At 43.2% G+C, this 18,892-nt stretch overlaps 2 protein-coding genes, 2 long non-coding RNA genes and 2 other non-coding genes across 8 annotated transcripts in view; 2 read left to right on the top strand and 4 right to left on the bottom strand.

Moving 5' to 3' along the window:
- Positions 1–4,730, top strand: part of shank1 (SH3 and multiple ankyrin repeat domains 1) — a 50,504-nt gene extending 45,774 nt beyond the window's left edge. For all 3 annotated transcript variants that reach the window (XM_052048682.1, XM_052048681.1, XM_052048683.1), the window contains 2 exons: positions 244–1,131; positions 1,533–4,730. In XM_052048682.1, the coding sequence (XP_051904642.1) occupies positions 244–1,131; positions 1,533–1,611 (967 nt within the window). In that variant the 3' untranslated portion in view covers positions 1,612–4,730. The remainder of the gene's footprint in view (positions 1–243; positions 1,132–1,532) is intronic.
- The window catches only part of LOC127589522 (uncharacterized), a 134,340-nt gene that overhangs the window by 65,906 nt on the left and 49,542 nt on the right, over positions 1–18,892 (bottom strand). The window lies entirely within an intron of this gene.
- LOC127589519 (uncharacterized) lies at positions 5,350–6,626 on the bottom strand. Its single transcript, XR_007959427.1, has 3 exons — positions 6,594–6,626; positions 5,934–6,038; positions 5,350–5,744 (listed from the first exon to the last, which is right to left on the bottom strand). It is a non-coding gene; the product is annotated as an uncharacterized LOC127589519 (long non-coding RNA).
- On the bottom strand, positions 5,806–5,895 carry LOC127590574 (small nucleolar RNA SNORD88). Its single transcript, XR_007959699.1, has one exon. It is a non-coding gene; the product is annotated as a small nucleolar RNA SNORD88 (small nucleolar RNA).
- Positions 6,103–6,194, bottom strand: LOC127590573 (small nucleolar RNA SNORD88). The gene has a single exon (XR_007959698.1). It is a non-coding gene; the product is annotated as a small nucleolar RNA SNORD88 (small nucleolar RNA).
- si:ch211-51c14.1 (protein kinase C and casein kinase II substrate protein 3) lies at positions 8,058–18,298 on the top strand. Its single transcript, XM_052048702.1, has 10 exons — positions 8,058–8,267; positions 10,402–10,469; positions 13,391–13,547; positions 14,489–14,724; positions 14,812–14,967; positions 15,215–15,390; positions 16,340–16,460; positions 16,891–16,961; positions 17,047–17,126; positions 17,235–18,298. The coding sequence occupies exons 2-10, from the start codon at positions 10,410–10,412 to the stop codon at positions 17,342–17,344; spliced, it is 1,167 nt and encodes a 388-aa protein (XP_051904662.1). The 5' UTR covers positions 8,058–8,267; positions 10,402–10,409; the 3' UTR covers positions 17,345–18,298.

Here is an 18,892-nt window from a genome sequence, read left to right as displayed (position 1 = left end):
CGCAAAGGGGCTCATGAGCAAACAGGTTGTGAGTGAGCAAGATTGGCTGACTTGACATGCTGAACCCAAGTCATTTTCTCGAAATTTAACGAGGACTCGACTCAACTTGCTCAATTGTTACTTGAAACTTGAACATTAAAACCTGATACTTTGGTTGACTTGCACATACGTGCCTTATTCCCATTTTATCTTCTCATACATAGTCCAAACCTCTTGACGTGACTTTCTCTTTTTCTTCCTCAGATTCTCAGAAGATTCAGCCTCAGCTCTGAGTCCCCCGTTGGCTCGCTCCCCGTCACCGTCGCCAATCTCTTTATCGCAACCTTCCCTGTGCCCGTCCCCGACCCCCGCCTCCCAGTACCCCAACTGGGGGCGTTCGCCATCCCCTCAGCCTCCTGCCCCCTCACAGCCTCCCCGTTCACATTCCCCACTGTCCCCGACATCATATTCCCCATATCCGACTTCCCCCAAGCACAGACCTGTCTATCGGACCAAAGCACTCGAGTTCCAGTTCATCCCAAGTCGTGAGTCCCGCAAGGACCCTCACATGCTCCAGCGCAAGCGGGCACCCAGTCCTCTCATTTCCCCGTCGGAGAGGCCCAAGTTGGGCCCGCCCCGTCCCTCGTCACTCCCTCTGCTTCCCACTTCGCCCCTGTTCAGTGCCATGTACGATCTACGGGGCTCAATCACCCCACCCTCTCCCGGTAACACGCTTGGGGACCCCTACTTCTCACCCTCGCCACCCCTCTTTGCACCTTCCGGGGCTCCTCCTCCTTCAAACTCCAACTTGGTTGTTTCCCGCTCTCTTTCTCCCACTCACTTCCTGTCCGGGACGTCTTCACCACCCCTGCACCCGCTCCCCCCACCGACCTGTCTGAGCTACCCCCACCTGCCGCCACCATCCCCGACCAAGCCCTTCGCCTCCAAGCCGCTGCCCTACTGGACCAAGTTCGATGTGGCCGACTGGCTGGGCTACCTGAATCTGGCCGAGCACCGTGAGCGCTTCCTGGACAACGAGATTGATGGCACCCATCTGCCCTCGCTCACCAAGGACGACTACCTGGATTTGGGCGTCACTCGCGTAGGCCACCGCATGAACATAGAACGGGCCCTGAGGTCGGTGATTGACAGGTATGGCTCCAGATTGACTGATGAGAGGTTGTCGCGTTAGACTGGCATGGATGGTCGAGCGGTCCGCTTTATTTAAGATTTAGATTCAGAAAGTGACTCTGAGTCAGACTTGCTGACCACTGAGAAACAACGCAACCTGTAATCCAACATAGACACCAAGTTTGAAATCGTCAGCTACAAAACTTGATTGTATACGGTATTTTAAGCCTATCCTGGCTCATCTTTGGGGAGTGAAGTCTTCACTGAATTTTAAAAGCACCATTTTGGAATGTGGGAGGAAAAGAGATTCAAGCCCAAACGTTCTGGCATGCTTAGCACTATTTTAATATTAGCGTGTAAATTTTATGTCGTCAGCTAAACAAAGCAACAAAGTCCGACTTGGTTTTTTTGGTGTCCGACAGGCTCTCCAGCAGCCCCTTCCCCATGTCGGTGCTCTCACCTCGAGACGAGGGGAGGATGGATGACGGGAGTCGCAGTTGAAGTGGCGGTAGAGGAGGAATTCACTTGAATAGGTCGGTGCAAGAAGTCGGTGGATTGACCCAAAATGTCACGGAAGATGACGTGGTGTCTCAAATGGAATCGCCGGGATATGGTAGGACTAACAAAGGGCTCCCCGTATGTGACCCGTTCATCCCCAAATGCCGTTTGGCAGCGCCATGACATCACAATATCAAAACTGACCAAAGGAATGGTCCGAAATCCAAAACAGGAGCCCGAGAAGGTTTTTGGTTGACACTGGAGAATAAATCCAGGCTTACCTCAGCGCTGTGATCGACATCCGACGTCACTTTTAATGACAAATGTACAGACTGGTCACTGTATCCTGTTGTTGTAGCATAAACAAGTGCCCAGACCCACAATATCAAAAATGGTACACACACTATGGAAAGTCCTTTGAGCATTTGGTCCCTATCATACTACTGCAATGAATTGTCCATGTACTAGTATATTTTGTCCTTGCTATTAAGACAATTCGGCACACGAGAACAACTCTCCAACTTCTGATGTTACTTTTTTTCCTGCTATATGACATTTCTGTGCACTGGTAGAACAAGCATGTTACTCACCAGGCAAAACTGTGCACTAGTTAACAATTTTATGCTTCTCGTATTACTAATGAAGCACTAGATGTTAACCAGTACAATCTTATTATGTCTTTCTAGTGACATACAATTGTAAAATAGTAAACAGTTTTGCCTCATTAGTAACATGCAGTTTGTTGTTCTACTCATGCACTCAGTCAGTCTACCAGTGCAAGAAATGTCATACAATACTGGAATGCACTAGAGGAAAAATCACTGCTAAGACAGTAATTCTACTAATTCAACCTAGTCATTGTAGTAGTGTACCCCACTTGTTCCATAAGTGTTCCCTTGTCTTTCTACTAACGTGCTGAATTGTATTAGTAGAGGCTGCAAATAGCATACTAGTACATACACCAGTCAGGGCGCTAGTAGGATATCGAATAAAAGCCCAATCTACAGACAAAAACACACTTTCAAGGCATCCTTAAACAAAATTTTATGAGATGCATGCAGGTCTTTATATACAGTATACACCGTATTGGCCCGAATATAAGATGGCCCTGATTATAAGACGACCCCTCTTTTTCAAGACTCAAGTTTGAAAAAATACTTTTTGAACACCAAATTATTTTTTATACAGAAACTAATGACAGTATATCTGAAACAAATGATTATAACAATATATTTGAGAGAAAAAGCATGTTACTTTGCCTCATTCAAATCTTAATATCTGAATATTTAAATATGTAAACTAAAGTGCAATCACATTCGTAACTAAATGGCTTAGTCTAAAAGGCGGCCCAGTGGTTAGCAGGTCGATTTCACAGTGCAGAGGTACCGGGTTCAATTCCAGCTCCGGCCTCCCTGTGTGGAGTTTCCACGTTCTCCCCGGGCCTGCGTGGGTTTTCTCCGGGTACTCCGATTTCCTCCCACGTTCCAAAAACATGCATAGCGGGCTGATTGAACATACTAAATTGTCCCTAGGTGTGAGTGTGTGTGCGCATGGTTATTCGTTTTTTTTTGCCCTGCGATGGGCTGGCAACCGGTTCAGGGTTTCCCCCGCCTACTGCCTGAAGACGGCTGGGATAGGCTCCAGCACCCCCCGCGACCCTAGTTCGGATTAAGCGGTTCAGAAAATGGATGGATGGAACTTCTCCTCAGCTGCCGGTTAACCTGGCCGATCTTTGACCCACTTTTCTCCAGATTGTCGCTACGTTTCTCCATTTTCTGCTATCTCTTCAATTATTTTCTTCTCTTTTCTTTCTTACCGCTATTTTTTTATTTTTCTTCTTCCTGCTACCGCTATTTTTATTTTTATTCTTTGTGACAGGTGTTCGCTTTGGCCTGTGCAGTTAAGTTCAACATTTGCTTCAATGATATCTGGCGCCATCTAGCGTCGTGAATGGGTATAATGTCTAGACTCCGAATATAAGACGACCCCCACTTTTTCAGCCTTATTTCAATGCAAAAAAATACTGTCTTATATTCGGGCCAATACAGCCAACACACACACACACACACATACTGTACATACAGTACATACATGCATATACACACACCCACACGTATTAATAATAAATACAGAAGAAGATTGCAGACTTCCTGTCTGGCAAAGCCACTTCCTGGATGCAAACTGCCATGTCCCGCGTTCTTCCTATCCCGGAGGACTCCTTTTATTACTCGGATTCTTCATACTACAACTTTTTACCAGGTCGGCCGACGGACATTGTTAGCGGGAAGAATTAATTTTGCCGTCGTCCTTACTGTTATTCCCACAATACACTTTGATTACCAGACAAAGTATTTTTGCATTCAAGCACATTTCATGGTTCTTCCCCCCACCCATCCTTGGCCACAACCCCGCTTGAATCCTATTTTGGAAGTATCGCACTCAGACGCTAATGTAACGAGTAATGCTAATGACGGAGGGTTTGTTAAAATGGAGTGGAAAAAAGGGCTGTCTCTATCTCTCGTTTTACATCCAAGTTTATTTTTTGCCTTTTACAGTAATATTGTCATAATTTGCTGTGACTGGCCAACAACGGATGTTTGAGAATAACAATAAGGACGAATTAAGTCAATGTGGTGTTAAGCTCTATACACAATCTCTTGTCTTCCAAATGAAAAGGTACAGTATTATGTGTTTATTATGTTTATCATTATCACTTCCGCTTTCTATCCAATTTGAGCCCTGTGTCAATTTATTTTTGACCAGCATGTTTTATGCAAAAACACCCTGCTCCCATCCCCAAAGAGTTGCAGAAGCATTTTACTCTTCAGACTTTATCCTCCTGACAAATCATTAGAAAACTCAATTTGTAAACATTTGGCTCAACTGCATAGAAAGCTCTTTTTAATTCTAATTCTGTTCAGTTAGATATTTAAAAAGAAGAAAAAAGTTATGAACTGTGGAAATATATATATGTATAATATATATATATCACCCACACACATATCTATATATACATACAATATGTGTATGTGACATGCATATACACATTCCTATAAACATATGAATATAGTGTTTTAAGAGACAAATTAGAATTATAATAAAGATGAAAAGGTTTTATTACACTCACTTGTAATCTCTTCATGAAAGTAGTTTTTCTTGCGCATGCACTTTTTGGGCTGCAAATGTGATTTTTTTTTTAATATGTGGCGGGAGGGGGATCTCAGCACTTCAAAAAGGACAGTTAATCATGTCGGAGGTCAAATCGAAAAACCACAGATGAAATCATTTTGGCTTTACATTTTGTAAGTTGTTCAGAATTTGCATTTCAGATTGTTTTAACATTCTTGTATGCCAACAAAGCAAAGGTTTAAAAATTCTAGCCTGTACCATTGACATGTTGACTTTACAATTTTAGGCCCAAAATCATTCATACATCAACAGCTTTGCTCCATACTACTGCTTTTTTTTTTAACCCCAAGGGGATTTAAGAAACAAGTGACATTAAGCTGAGACCACTTTTGGTGTGACAAACAAGAATCAAGTACTGTACTACTATTGCCTCGCATGTGGCAACATCATCATGACTTTAGAACATCTATCAAGATTCAAATTATTTGTACGCAAGTACATCCTTAGTGGTACAGTAGTTCTGCAGCAAATGTGTCGATTATAGCATTTGCTCAAGTTTCCACTTTTTTGGGGGCTCCAGAGTTTGTGCATGAAAGAGATAATTCGACTCCATTAAGACAATGGGTTCATTTTATTACCAACTAAAATCTAATACTGTAAGTAACAAACATTTCATTCATACATTAAAATAATTTAATTCAGAATACATTAAATTTAAACATTTAGATGAAAATAATCCCCATCACTGACAAGATGGAGATCCGTCTCCACTGGTGGGCTAGGACACCCAAAAAGATGCTGGCCCTCATTTCTGCTGCTTGTACCAGTGAGCTTTTTCCTCAGGGTGACCGCCGCCTGGCCCACGTCCTTCTGACGACCAGGTACTCGCCATCAGCGTGCCCCCGATAGAACTGCATCCAGGGTTGGTGGACACACTTTGCAGTAGGCAGGTTATGGTGCACAAGAATGTAGAAGCTCATTCTTCGTTTGATCAATCAACCTGGGGACTTTGAAAAGAAGAAAACCTTCAGATGGATGATTCATCCACTTTTGGAGGAAAAAAAAGCTTCATATCTCAGACCCTGCCATGTCAAGAGCAGAGCGGCACTTTTATCAACAGAAAATTTCTGAGCCCAGTGCAATCCATCACAGAAGTAATTTATTTTTAATCATTTCATTAAAAGGGAAAAAAATACCTCCATGTCTCGACGACCAGCTTTGGCATCCCCGTGAGGCCACAGAGATGCCGAACACGGGCGGATCCATACATGGATGATCCCATAAGGGTCGTAAGTGGAGATCTGCAAATATAAAGGTGTACCAAAGTTACAAGTAGGTGGTCACAGATGGTGTCATTTTTGCTAGGTCCTCCTCAGTTATCTTTGACTTGTCAAGGCCAAAGGTGCACACAATCTCCATGTGGTCTCAGAGCCCAGTGCACGTCATCACAGGAGAATTTTCAATGTAAAAAAAAAAATTAAAGCAAATTCTATTTTACAATGTTAAAGTTAGCTTGGAGCTAAAGGAGCCGCCTCGCAGGCTAACCACGTGCACAGAGGCCCACTGGAGCAAGACTTCACTGTACAAATGCGTCTCTTGAAACCTTTTCTCGTCGATTAATCAATGACAAGAATCATTAAGAGTGCTTTAATTGAAAAATAGTAGTAACGCACTTGTAATATTAATTCGACTAAGATTGTAATACAACAAGTATTACAATCTTGTTATAACATTAGTTGCCGTTAGAAATGACATGCATTACAGACGACAGGCAAAGTTACTGCTGCTCTGCTTGAGGGGTGAAAAAATGGCATTTGTGTAATATATTCCTCTCGTTGTTAAAAGTTGATCCTTACCTTGAACGACAGAATCTCACGAGTAAAAGTGAACGACGACTCCTCCGATGCCTCACTTTATACTCGCTTCTAGGCTTCCGGTCACATTCTGTGCGCTTTACTGCCTTCGCGTGGACGGAGGGCGTACTGCAAAGCAGTTTTCCGAGACCCCATTTTAGAAATCTGCCACTTCGGTGCTGATTCGCTAATGACAGTATCAATTAATCCAGCGATGATGTTCACGATTTGTGGCAACGTGCTTCTGTGTTCAGTTCGGCGTGATGCAGTGGTGTCGAACCCTTTTACAATTTGATCCGTTTTTCTAAATTGGAACAACTCTTAAACGTACAACAAATTAAACGCCGTCTCGCCGATTAACTGATGGCGCCGCGAGTAATTAAGATTAGGATCATGTTTACGCCTAGTGACAACATTGGCCCCGCGTGCCCTCCACAGAGACGAATTAAATGGCGACACAATTAATTAATATGAAGATTATGTTACAAGTGAATGCTTCTTTGTTTTGTAAGTTGAGGGGTTCGTTGTTTGTCAGTGGATGGCTCTTCTTTGCGAATGACAGATGCGGCATTATGTTTGATGCAATATTTACAGTCACTGTAATCCAGTGACCTTCCAAATGCACTTGAAAGGCGTTGTCTCCCGTCTCTTGGTGTCTGCTATCGTTTTAACCACAGGACATCCCAGTGTGTGTCCCGTCTTGTCCGCTTTTGATTGCAGGATGACTAACGACTGGATTACCGTCTGCTCACTGCTGCTTCCAGCTGTTCGCATGACAACACAGCAGCTCCAACAACCGGCTTACGACAAAGCAAGTTGAGACACGGTCAGGCTGCACGAGAGCAACAGTACATGATGTAATTACAACAGGCACCAATGGGAGACACGTTTTTTAACAGCATTTCTATCTCAAATTACAGTAACTTTTCATTCTTGGAACAAAAAAAAGTTGCTAATCAAATCTGCGGGCTCCCATCCAAAGATTCCCGCCCCCCCCCTATAAAGACCTCGCCGCTTTTTTTAAAAACCTTTGCCGTTGATGCGCTATGAATCGTTTTTGTTCTCCAAGAGTTTGTCCTAATTTTCCTCCTGCCAAAATACGGCTGCATTTGTTTGGGGCGGTGGGTGATTGGGGGGGGGGGGGGGTCATCACGCCCACACACACACACGCGCGCGCCGGATGTCTCTTCCAGCTGCGCTCGCAGGGGAATGCTGAGGGGGTAAAGAGTGAAAATTTGTGCTGCTTCAAGCTTCTTTTGTGGGGCAATAAAGTTAGTAATGGCCTCATCTGGGACGTGCGCGCGCGCGCACACACACACACACACAAATTGTGCATGAAGTTGAAGACGGCGGGTTTAAGCGCGTGATACAAATAAGTTCCGCAGCCGTTTCAAGGAGGTAAAAGGAGAGGGGGGGGGGGTAGAGAAAGGGCTAAAAGGGTGCGCTGAACAAGGGAAAGAGAGAAGTTCGAGAATTGAGGGAGGAGGGGCGAGGAGGCTTGAGGGGGGAGGAGGAAGAGGAGGCCAACTCATCTGACACAAGCGCGAAAAAGCCGAAGGGAAGAGAGACGATCGGGAGCGGCACCGTGAAAGACGAGAGAGCAGGATTAAAAAAAAAAAACATCGTTTAAAAAGTGATTACGTTGAGAAACAACGGGAAAAAACTTTTCCGGGTTAGGTAAGTATCTGAAGGGAGTGTCCCTCATTGCTCTTCATTCTTTGCAGTTTTTTTTACTGTGTGCGTGTTTGCGCGCGCGCGTGCGCGGACGCTGATTTATGTCTGACAGATGAAAACGGGGGGGGGGGGCGGTCGACTCTAACATGACGCCCGCTTGGCTGCAGGATTCATGCTCGTTCCGTTGCCAGGATGCACCACATGAACTTTTTTTTGGTCAACTGTTTCAAATGTTCTAAGTTCAACAACTACCGTTGTCTCCATTGGGGCCTTCTGCAAGCACAAGCACAACATGAAAGTGCTTTGGATAAAGAAGTTCAAGTTGGACCATCTGAGGTCCATTTTTTGCGAAAATTAGAGTTGATTAGTGCAGCTTTGCTGCGTGTGCCAAAGCGCATTTGAAGAGCGACTCCTCTTAAAAATCAACCAAATTAATTTCTGATGACAATATATTGACACGATGAGATATTGATGTGACGATAATGTTCATGTGGCGGCTTCCGAGTTTTTACATGCAAGTCAATTCACAAAACGAGTTCATGTGACTCACCTTGGATTTCTGATTTAACTGATGATAGTTGATTAATGACTACAATGAGTGGTCGGAATATAGTCGTTCGGCTCAGTGTTTGACAGAATATCTCATCAGCTTCTGATTAGGGATTTTTCACACATTGGTCTACTTACAATGACGCTAACGCAACTATAACGATACCCCATGAAAAAAACAGCAAATTAAGATTGGCTTGCTGATAAGCTATGGCACCAGCAATCAATGTGGTTATGATGTTAACAAGGGGTGGCGACATTTCCTGTCATTAATTCAGCTTGGTTTTTGACGCAGTCGCGGCAAATTAGCTTTTCATTTGTGACTTTTCAGAGTGCATATATACCAAAGATGACACCCATCACAAGAACATGTACAAATAGTAGCAAAGCAGTTCTATGCAGTAAATGCAACATGTTTTTTTTTAAATGTGACTTTGTCCACTCAGCTTCACACAGAAAATTGTTGGTCTCGACTGCAACGAGTCAAGTGATTTTACGCACAGTAGCAATGCGCTTTTGTTTTTAATTTGGCACGAAACAATAACATCACCTCAACTTCTTATTTGACTGACAGATGATTGCAAAACCTGCAAAAGTGCCTTTTTAAAGTAGCCCCACAGCCCCCTGTCTGTACAACACAGGAAGTAGAGGTCAGGGTTCAAGTGGACAGCAATTCAATACCTCCTTGAGGGTTATGTCTTTCTCATCAGAGAAAGAGAACGAGATAGATGGGGTGAGATTCTGAGCATGTGATATTCCACGCACAATAGCAACAAATCTGTGCGGGGAAAAAAGCTTAGTCGCTATGGATGGGAAGATAAAGTCTGTGCTAGCGTTAGCAAGTGTGGGAATCGAGTTGAATTTGGACAGGAAGTTACGACTGGCACATTCCCACCAGATCTATTTTTAGACAATAGTGAGTTGAAAATGAGGAGATATTAATAAAACATGAAATGATTTGGAGGGCTGCTTTCATGCGCATGGTCGTAATAGGCTAGTAATCAGCCGAACCACTAACTAGCCACTGGTTAGGGGTTAGCGACGTTAGCGTCTTGGCGGGATTGTGCTGAGGGAACCTGCACAAGGGACATTCAATTTGGTGAAATGTTTGTGGTTCCTTTTTTGATAAATGATGAAAGCAGGTTTTGGATAAAGCTATGCAGCTGCCAAATAGTCAGTTGAATTTGCCAAACAAAAACAGACTTTATGGCAAATTCTGGGTGACGCTATGTGTACAGTAGCATAGTCGTATCTCTAGAATTAACAGGCACACCGAGATGCAGACTCTGGATAAGGTTATGCAACTGCTTGTAGAGCAGGGGTGTCAAATCTGGTCCTCGAGAGCTCCTGCTCATCAGCCAGCTCTGCAGAAGCCTGATAATGATCTTGGCCATTCGAATCAGGTGTCTTGAAGGAGGGGAAAGATCTAAAAGATGCAGTAGTGGCCACTCGAAGACTGTATTTGACATGCCTTGTTTGCAGTTTACAGATAAAGCCATGTGCCCCTATTGGCACAAAATGACATAAGAGCTAGCTTGCTATAGCTATATGTGTCATGACGCTAACGAGATACTGCTTCATCTTGCAGACATCAAAATGTCGACGCTGCCAGCCAACAACAACCACGAGGATGCGAATCATCGCAGCTTTTGGATGGTAAGATGATGTAAGATGTACGAAGTTCTCGCTGTAAGTTAACACGCCAACTGTGAATATGTTAGTATTTTAGCAACTTTCATTTGATAGTGACGGTTGACAGGGAAAAAAAAGTAAAATGCATATCTATTTGCCAAGTTTTCTAGTTTTCTGCATTTACATGAGAATATTTCAAATTCACATTGAAAAAAATGCAAAAATATAAACTGATTATGATTTTATCACTGGTTTGGTCGGTAACATGTAAAAATTGGCTAAAGTGGTGATTATTGTTTTCTAATGTAAAAGCAGATGTTTGCAAAAAAAAAAAAGGAATAAGTGTGCTTTCATCACAGTATCCCAGAAAGCTGAAAATATTTTCTGTTATGGACCTAAAATTCTGAGTTTTGGACAAATTTAAATTTAACAAGGGCTCTACACCAGGGGTGTCCAAACTTTTTGCCAAGGGGGCCAGATTTTATGTGGTAAAATGTCGGGGGGCCGACCTTGGCTGACATTCTTTACATTGAACAACAATATTGTTCAACAAATTTTAGTAAGCTTGTTAACTCGTGAGTGATGCCCCCTAGTGTCTAAATGCTATTACTCATTTTGTGAATGCTATTACTGATTTAGCCACTAGAGGGAAGCAGTACTCTATGAAACATCACTCGCCAGTCTACGAGACCTCAGTCAATGCAACACGTGTTCCATTGCGCCCAACCTGCGGGCCAGACGGCACTGATTTTATGACGGGGGCCGAGGGCCGGATGAAATTCGACCGCGGGCCGGATTTGGCCAGCGGGCCGGACTTTGGACATGCCTGCTCTACACAATTAATAGATTATCAAAAAACTGACCATTATTTACCGTTGCCATAGTAATGGAATCTGCGACATTACTGCAAATTCTGATTAATCTGCTTAAATACTTTATTTACCCAGGTTTATGTCCAAGCGTAGCCAAACCTTAGCCTACCAACTGTTGGCTTGTTAGCATTTTATCCACTAGATAATAGTGACTTAGTGTGTGTGTGTGTGTGTGTGTGTGTGTGTGTGTGTGTGTGTGCGTGCACGTGTACGGATACGCGTGTGTGATCGGGCTCGAGACTAAACACATGACAAAGTGTCGTCTGCGCTAGAGGCAGCGGATCGCTCCTAGTTAACAAGGTGTTCTTTGTCTAAACGTAAATAGAAGTCAGCCATTATGAGACGGAAGCATGAACGTGGATTTGCTTCTGATTGAGTTTCACATGACTCAATAGATGAATCAAAAAAATCAAACTTGTATCAAACTGGTTCCTGCACTTGTTTTACTGCAGTCTTCATGCAGGATGAGAAAACATTTTGGCTTGTGGCAATGTGACATTCATTAGAGAGGCGCCCTCTCCCCCTTCTTTGTTTCCAGTTAGCATGCTACGCTAGACTAATTGGATGCAGCTCACAGTTGAGACACAAGAAACAGTATGCCTCCAAGTCAATTGCTGTTCCCAGAATGTCCAGCCATTCCCTTAACGCAGACTTTTTTCTACCTTTATGCATTTGACATGTAAAATTTGGGATATGTGGCTCCTAATTTTATGATTTCATTTTAGATACCAACCGTTAACAAGTTCGCATTTTATCAATCCTTATGAAAAAATATTTTTCCCACAGTCCGCCAGAGTGCTTTCCATACTCGGACTGCTATCTAGCTACAAAGTTAGCATGTTAGCATTTTAGCCAGTCTCATTTTAAATAGTTCCTAACTGCAAAGCAAGATGTAAAAATTTTATTGATCGTCCTACAATATTGTTGTACTTGGTGCTATGTATTTTATGTATTTTAAAATGTACATATTATTTTATTTTGTTATTATTGTTTATGATTTATTTATTATGTTTTAAAGATATATTTTAAAATATCGTTATTTTTTTGGGTGATATTTTTCTGACATGTTAGCATTGCTACAGCTAGCATGTTAGCATTTGTTAATCTTTACAGTCGTTTAACCATTGTTGCAGTGCACACAGACACCAAACCGCGCACACACACGCACTCACACGCACACACACGCACTCAAAAATGTTTGCGTTAGGCTAGCCGTGGTAGCATTCCAGACTTCCCAGATTCCATTGCAAGCACAATATAGAACCTGCTGCTAGTCTGTTAGCATCTATCAACTGGTTTTGTGCTGTGTTGTTTCTGTTGGCCCGCCAGCGGATTCCTCAGCTGGTTCTGCTTAGGGAAGACACATGCATACACACACACCCACGCACAGACGTGCACACACGCACAACTCTCTTACTGTTTAACTCACTCACCCAGTTGCTGTCACACACTCTCAATCGCTCACATAGTAACCTCTTTCGCCACAGATTCACCCACTCTCACACCCTCACTCTCACATACACTCTCACACTCAAACACACACCGTGAAGCTCTTAGTAATAGACGACATGAACGAGATCAAACGCTGAAATAGACATTTTGATGGGAATGACAGTGGGACTGCCACATTATTTCATACATCTAGAGGGCTCCAAAGGCTTTTTACAATAAATGTTCCTTCCTATTCATCTTAATTCCATGCTCATTTCCTGTCATGTCGCATGAAAGGAGATGACTTACTGTCAAACGGACAGTAAACTCAGTGCAGGAAAAGTCAAAGGCTGCCAGGAAACTTTGGACCGTGACGTCCAAGCTCCACATCCACAATCTAGCCACTCTCTTGTTCTTTCCTTGTGTGGGACTCTGGTTTGGTGTCCTTTGGCGTTCTCTGGTGGTCGTCCTGTTAACTCCCCGGCCCAAACGCCCCTTTAGGAGATGTGTAGTTTTGGATTACGTGCCACAAACCTCTGACTTTCTCTGTAGATTTCAGTAGCGACCAACCTTTGTTAATATCGTTACAGCAGGAACGCTCTTGATTTTGAAGGACTAAATCCTCGTCTCTTTGTCTTTTAGCCTGGCAACTACCAGCGCACGGTACGACGCACGGAGGACGCGTTCCAGGCATGCAGCGACCTGGCAACGTGCATCCAGGAGCGAGCCCGAGTGGAGCGTCAGTATGCAGTGCAGCTCAAAGAATGGAGCAACAAGTGGAAGCCGCATGTGGACTCCAGTGAGTGTTTGAATGTCAGAAAGCCACAACCAACCTACAAACTCGTTTAGAAGTCTCGACCAGGCTTGCCCAAGTCTGGTCCTTGAGACACTTTGTGCACAGTTTTAGACATCAGTGAGCGATGCAGAAGCAGATGCCTGATAATGATCCTGATCAATTGAATCAGGTATATTGGAGGGAAGCAGGCATCTAAAACAGGCTGCCTCAAGGCTCTCAAGGATCGGACTTGGGCACCCCTGGTCTTGACTCAAGATGTTTTCCAGTCCCTATTGAAGGTCCTGAGAACTTTTTCTCTGCACCTTTTCTAGAGTCCAGTATCCCTTAACAATACGAGACTCATTTCTTAGGACCAAAAAGTCTTTTTGACTAAAACCTCTTGGGACTAGACTAAAACCGTCTCCCAGGAGTAGTAGCTTCACTCTGGACCAACAGCCTCTTGGGACTAAAACCTTCTCGAGACTGACACTTTCCCCTCAGACTACAACATCTGTCGGAGACGCAAACCTTATTTTAGGAGTAAAGCCTTCCCTTGGGACTAAAACTTTCTGTCAGGACTATAATCTTCCCATGGGACTAAGATTTCCTAAGACAAGAACCTTCTCACTGGAATGGACCTGTCTCCCAGGCTAGAACTTTTTCTCTGGACAATACCTTTTCTCTGGACTACCGTATTTTTGGAAACTAAGACTTTGTCAGCAGTAGAACAGTGTCTTGAAACTTCGCGGAACTTGAATCTTCTCTCAGTCCTAAAGCCTCCCCTTGAGATTTCAACTACTATCTAGGAAAGTCCATAGTCCAAAAGTTGGCATGTGTTATTTTACTGAATATTTACAGTTAGGAATGTATGTCAAACTGTTCCTGTGGTATTGAACTGGAGCCTATTCCAGCTGACTTCGGGCAGTATTGAACATGTGTCTATATTTCACCTTTCTCTTCTTCAGGTCCTCTGTACGGGTCCCTGCAGAAGGCCTGGCAGTGTTTTCTGTCTTCGGCCGACCGTCTGGCATCTCTGCACGCTTCCATCTGCCGCTCCCTGGTGACCGAAGACGCCGAGAGGCTGAGGGTCTGGCAAAAGGACAACTTCACCAAGAAGATCTTAGGGGGGTTCAAGGAAGCCCAGGATGCTGAGACCGGCTATGCCAGAGCACAGAAGCCTTGGACCAAACGTCTTAAAAAGGTTAGGAAAAGTCAGTTACCGACCGTTGGAAACTGAGATTTTTATCGCTGAGGATGTCGAGTGTGATCTTATTTGATATGTTGTCAGCTGGACAAAGCCAAACGGGCATACCACAAGGCGAGTCGCAAGGAGCACGCCGCCCGGGAGCGCGAGTCACAAGCACAAGCCAATCAGAACATGGCGGCGGACAAGCAGAAGAAGATTCAGGAGGATCGAGAGATGGTCCAGCAGGAGACGCACAAGGTAATGAACCATCAACAGCAATAGGAATTTATTCGTCATTTTTAAATTGTATTGTTTGTCAATTAATTCATCCCATTAAATAATTGGTTAGTTGGCTTCTTGTAAATAATCAAATCAACTGCAATGGTGAAATGAAAGAGTGTTTGGCATGTGGATGGTGGGCCAGACTTTGCCCACCCCCTGCTTGAGTACATCACAAGTATCATAAGTCCCTTTTAACGGTGTGGTGCTTCTCTGTGCACAATAGGTGCGAACCCGCTACGAAAAAGTACTGGAGGAGACCAATCGCTACGCCCCTCGCTACATGGAGGAGATGGAGGCCGTCTTTGACCAGTCGCAGGACGAGGAGCGCAAGAGGATCGTCTTCCTCAAGCAGGCCTTCCTCTCCTTCGACAAGCACCTCGACGTCACCACCAACGACAGGTTGCCTCACCCGGGTCGATTCCTTTCCATTTTGTCGGTATCACCATTTTATATTCGTGTCAACTTCACGTATACCGCTACTGGATAATTCAATAAACCTAATCAAAGGTACAAATGTACATTCAAGTCAACTTTATTGTTACCTCCGTACGTTTTTCAATGAACCACATTAGAGGTACCGTTGAATTGTTAAATGAACATCAAAGGTAAGACTGTGAAAGCAAATCAACTTCTTATGTACCATTACTTTGTATTTTAATGACCTTCAACTCCGAGACCCCGGAGTACATATAAATCACCTTCAAAGGTACTGCCACTGCATTCATTGACCTTCACCCAGCTTTAAAGGCACTGCTGTGTATTTTAGGGAACTACGTCTTTGAAAAGGCAGTCAGCCAACATCAAAGGCACCACCGGTTAGCAAATTAACTTCAAGTGTACCAACACTCCGTTGTACTTCCAAGGTACTTCTTCATATTTAAAAAAAAAATTCTAAGGTACCACCAGCCTATATTTAAACAACCTTCAAAGATCTTTCTGTGTATTTATAAACACAACTTCATTCAAATTAAGATCTACCACTGTATATTTACCATTGTTCTTTGAAAATACCTTCACCCAACTTCAAAATAACTTAACTTTAAAGGCCACTGTATATTTAAATTAGCTTTGGAGGTACCACTGTTTATTTAAATGAACTTCAAGGGTACCACTGTATATCTTAATAATCTTCACGAAAAAGGCGCCACTGTATATGTAAATAAATACAGCATTAAACTTCCCGTGTGCCGCTTCCTCTCCCACCTGTGTCAAACTAACAGGAAAATAATATCCCTCCCCGCATGACGAACACAAGCGCCCGGTCAGCGCTTTATAAAATTCACATAATTCATCATCTGCATGTTGATAAACATCATCAATCATTCTCTCATTTTTCTCGTTGCCGCAGTGTGAAGGAAGTTTACAGCCAACTGCACGATACGGTGGCAGCCATCGACGAACACGAGGACCTCCGTTGGTGGAAGAACACGCATGGGCCAGGCATGCCCACTGACTGGCCGCACTTTCAGGTGGCTCCCACGGCTAATTAGCTTAGCATTAAAAAAAAGAAAAGAAAAACAATGAAAAACTGACAAAACTAACGGCCAGTAGCTACTGTTAGGTCATTAGCCACATTGCTATAGCTAGCTGTGATGTTTCTTACGTTCAACATCATAAAATATGAGACTGATGGCATCGTTGACAGGGGGACTTGTCTGCTGTCAACTGCCTGCGGTCTCAGATTTTACCAACAGGGGGCGCCAACACACTGCAACAGCAGTCACGTGCAACTGCATGCAAATATTATAGAGTACTAGCTAACATTAAATTCTTCGCCATAAAGTCAAAATATGTTCTAGGATTTGGCAGAACATGCTAGTAATGAGCTAACATTTACCCATGCTAACATACTGATTGTGTTTGTTTGTTTTTTTCCCCCCCAAATGAATTAATGTGCAGGAATGGACACCTGAGAAAAAAAATAAAAAAGGGAAAGAGGTGGTTGGAGAGAAAGCAACATTAGAGAAGAGGTAAAGGAATTTGACGCAAAAGTATGATGATGACGATACGGTCGATGACCTGTTTTTTGTTGTTGTTGTTTTTCTTTTTTTTTAGTGCAATGATTGTTGGTGTGAAAGTGAGAGCGTTGTACGACTACGTCGGCCAGGAGACGGATGAACTCTCCTTCAAAGCTGGTAAACAAACTCCCAGTTTTTTTTTTTTTCAAACACTGTTTGTGTGACACACATGCACACACACACAAAAACACGACCAAATAATCCTGTTTGTCTTCCTCTTTGCAGGCGAAGAGTTCATGAAGACTGAGGAAGAGGATGACCAGGGCTGGTGTAGAGGAGTGAAGGACGGTGGGCTGGAGGGACTTTATCCCGCTAATTACGTGGAGGTGGTTTAGTGGAAAAATATATTTTTTAATCGAGTTGTTTCATTTCTCCTGTGGATGTTTGCTTTCGAAGACAAAAAAAAAAAATCAACAACAACAACAATGCTGTACATAAAAATTGTAGCCCTTAGCCAAAGATCTGTGGACATTTTAACATGCAGAGACATTAAGATTATTTTTAAGGTGACCATTTACACTCTGAGGCTATGTTGTGTTTATTTAGTTCACCATAGCTACCACGGCGTTTTCCGTACCGTTTTGTTAGGAAGTTCTGTTTTGAAGTCCTATTCCAAAGTTACATTATGATGCATGTTCCAAGTGCATGTTACGTAGTTACGTCACAAAGTTGCATTGCGAAGGTTACGAAGGTACGTTATGAAATAATTTTGTGACGGTGCATTACAAATTCATGTTTTGAATTGTACGCTTCAAATGTGTGTGTCAGCGAATTTACATTGCAAATGTACGTAAGGAAGGTAAGTTATGAACTTAGTTTCTGAATGGGAGTTAACATCAGATGTTATGAAAATATTTTCCAGGGTGTACTTTGTAATTGTTTGATTGTTTGTCAATCACGTTCTTTGTGGCTACGCTGTTTTGTATAAGAACATGAGTCGTCAGGCGTGCCGGAGAAAATTCTAAATTGTACATTTCTACATCATTTCAAGCGCATTAGCGATGCTAACGAAACACGCGCTAAATGCCAAACTGTCAGTATTTATTGTGTTAAAGTGTGGTGCTAAAAATCTTATTTTATTACATTTCCTTGTTTGAAAGAAGCTATGTTTAGCAAGAAATACCACTTTTGGCAAACGTGTTCCTTTGAATATATACCTATAAATCTTAACTGTAAGTGTATAAATATAAGAAGCATTCCACTTTGGTCTTATCCGCTATATGCGTGTGAAACACTCTGTACCACAAATTATTTTTGTTTTTTTTAGGAAATAAACTTTTGGAACTCTCGTGTGAGTGTGTGAGCATGTTTGCATGGCCGGAAACCTGCCAATGCCATTTTATAAATTGGGGGTGGTATTGTATGTACTGCAAATGAGAAAAATGGCGTGCGTTACCCCTTATGCGTATCATCCATTTTCTTGTGATTCCAATCTGGCAACCCTGACTTTGTGGTGATTGGTGCTCAAAGCTAGCGTGGAAAGCAGATGCACGATATAAACTGCTCAACATCATCCATCCATTCATTTTCTGATCTGCTTCTCCTTGCGTGGGTTGCGGGGCGTGCCTCTCCCAGTTGACTTCGGGCCGTAGGCGGATGACCCCCTGACCTGGTTGCCAGCCAATCACAGGGCACGCATCGACAAAAAACATTTGCGCCCACACTCACACCTATGCACAATTTAGAGTGTTCCGTTAACCTGCCATGCAATTTTTTTGAATGTGGGAAGAATCCGGAATACCCGGATGAAACCCAGCAAATTCCACACAGGAATTGAAACCTGCACTTCTGCACTGTGTGTCTTGATTGTTCTGTTGGTGGCCAACAGGTGGCATTGGAGGGCAACTGGAGTTCCCCATAAGGCGCTTGTCTTTTTAAAAAAA

This window comes from Hippocampus zosterae, chromosome 17, assembly GCF_025434085.1.
Source record: "Hippocampus zosterae strain Florida chromosome 17, ASM2543408v3, whole genome shotgun sequence".
Lineage (NCBI taxonomy): Eukaryota > Metazoa > Chordata > Actinopteri > Syngnathiformes > Syngnathidae > Hippocampus > Hippocampus zosterae.
The sequence above is the reverse complement of the archived record's forward strand: the minus strand, read 5'-3'. Positions and strand labels throughout refer to the sequence as shown.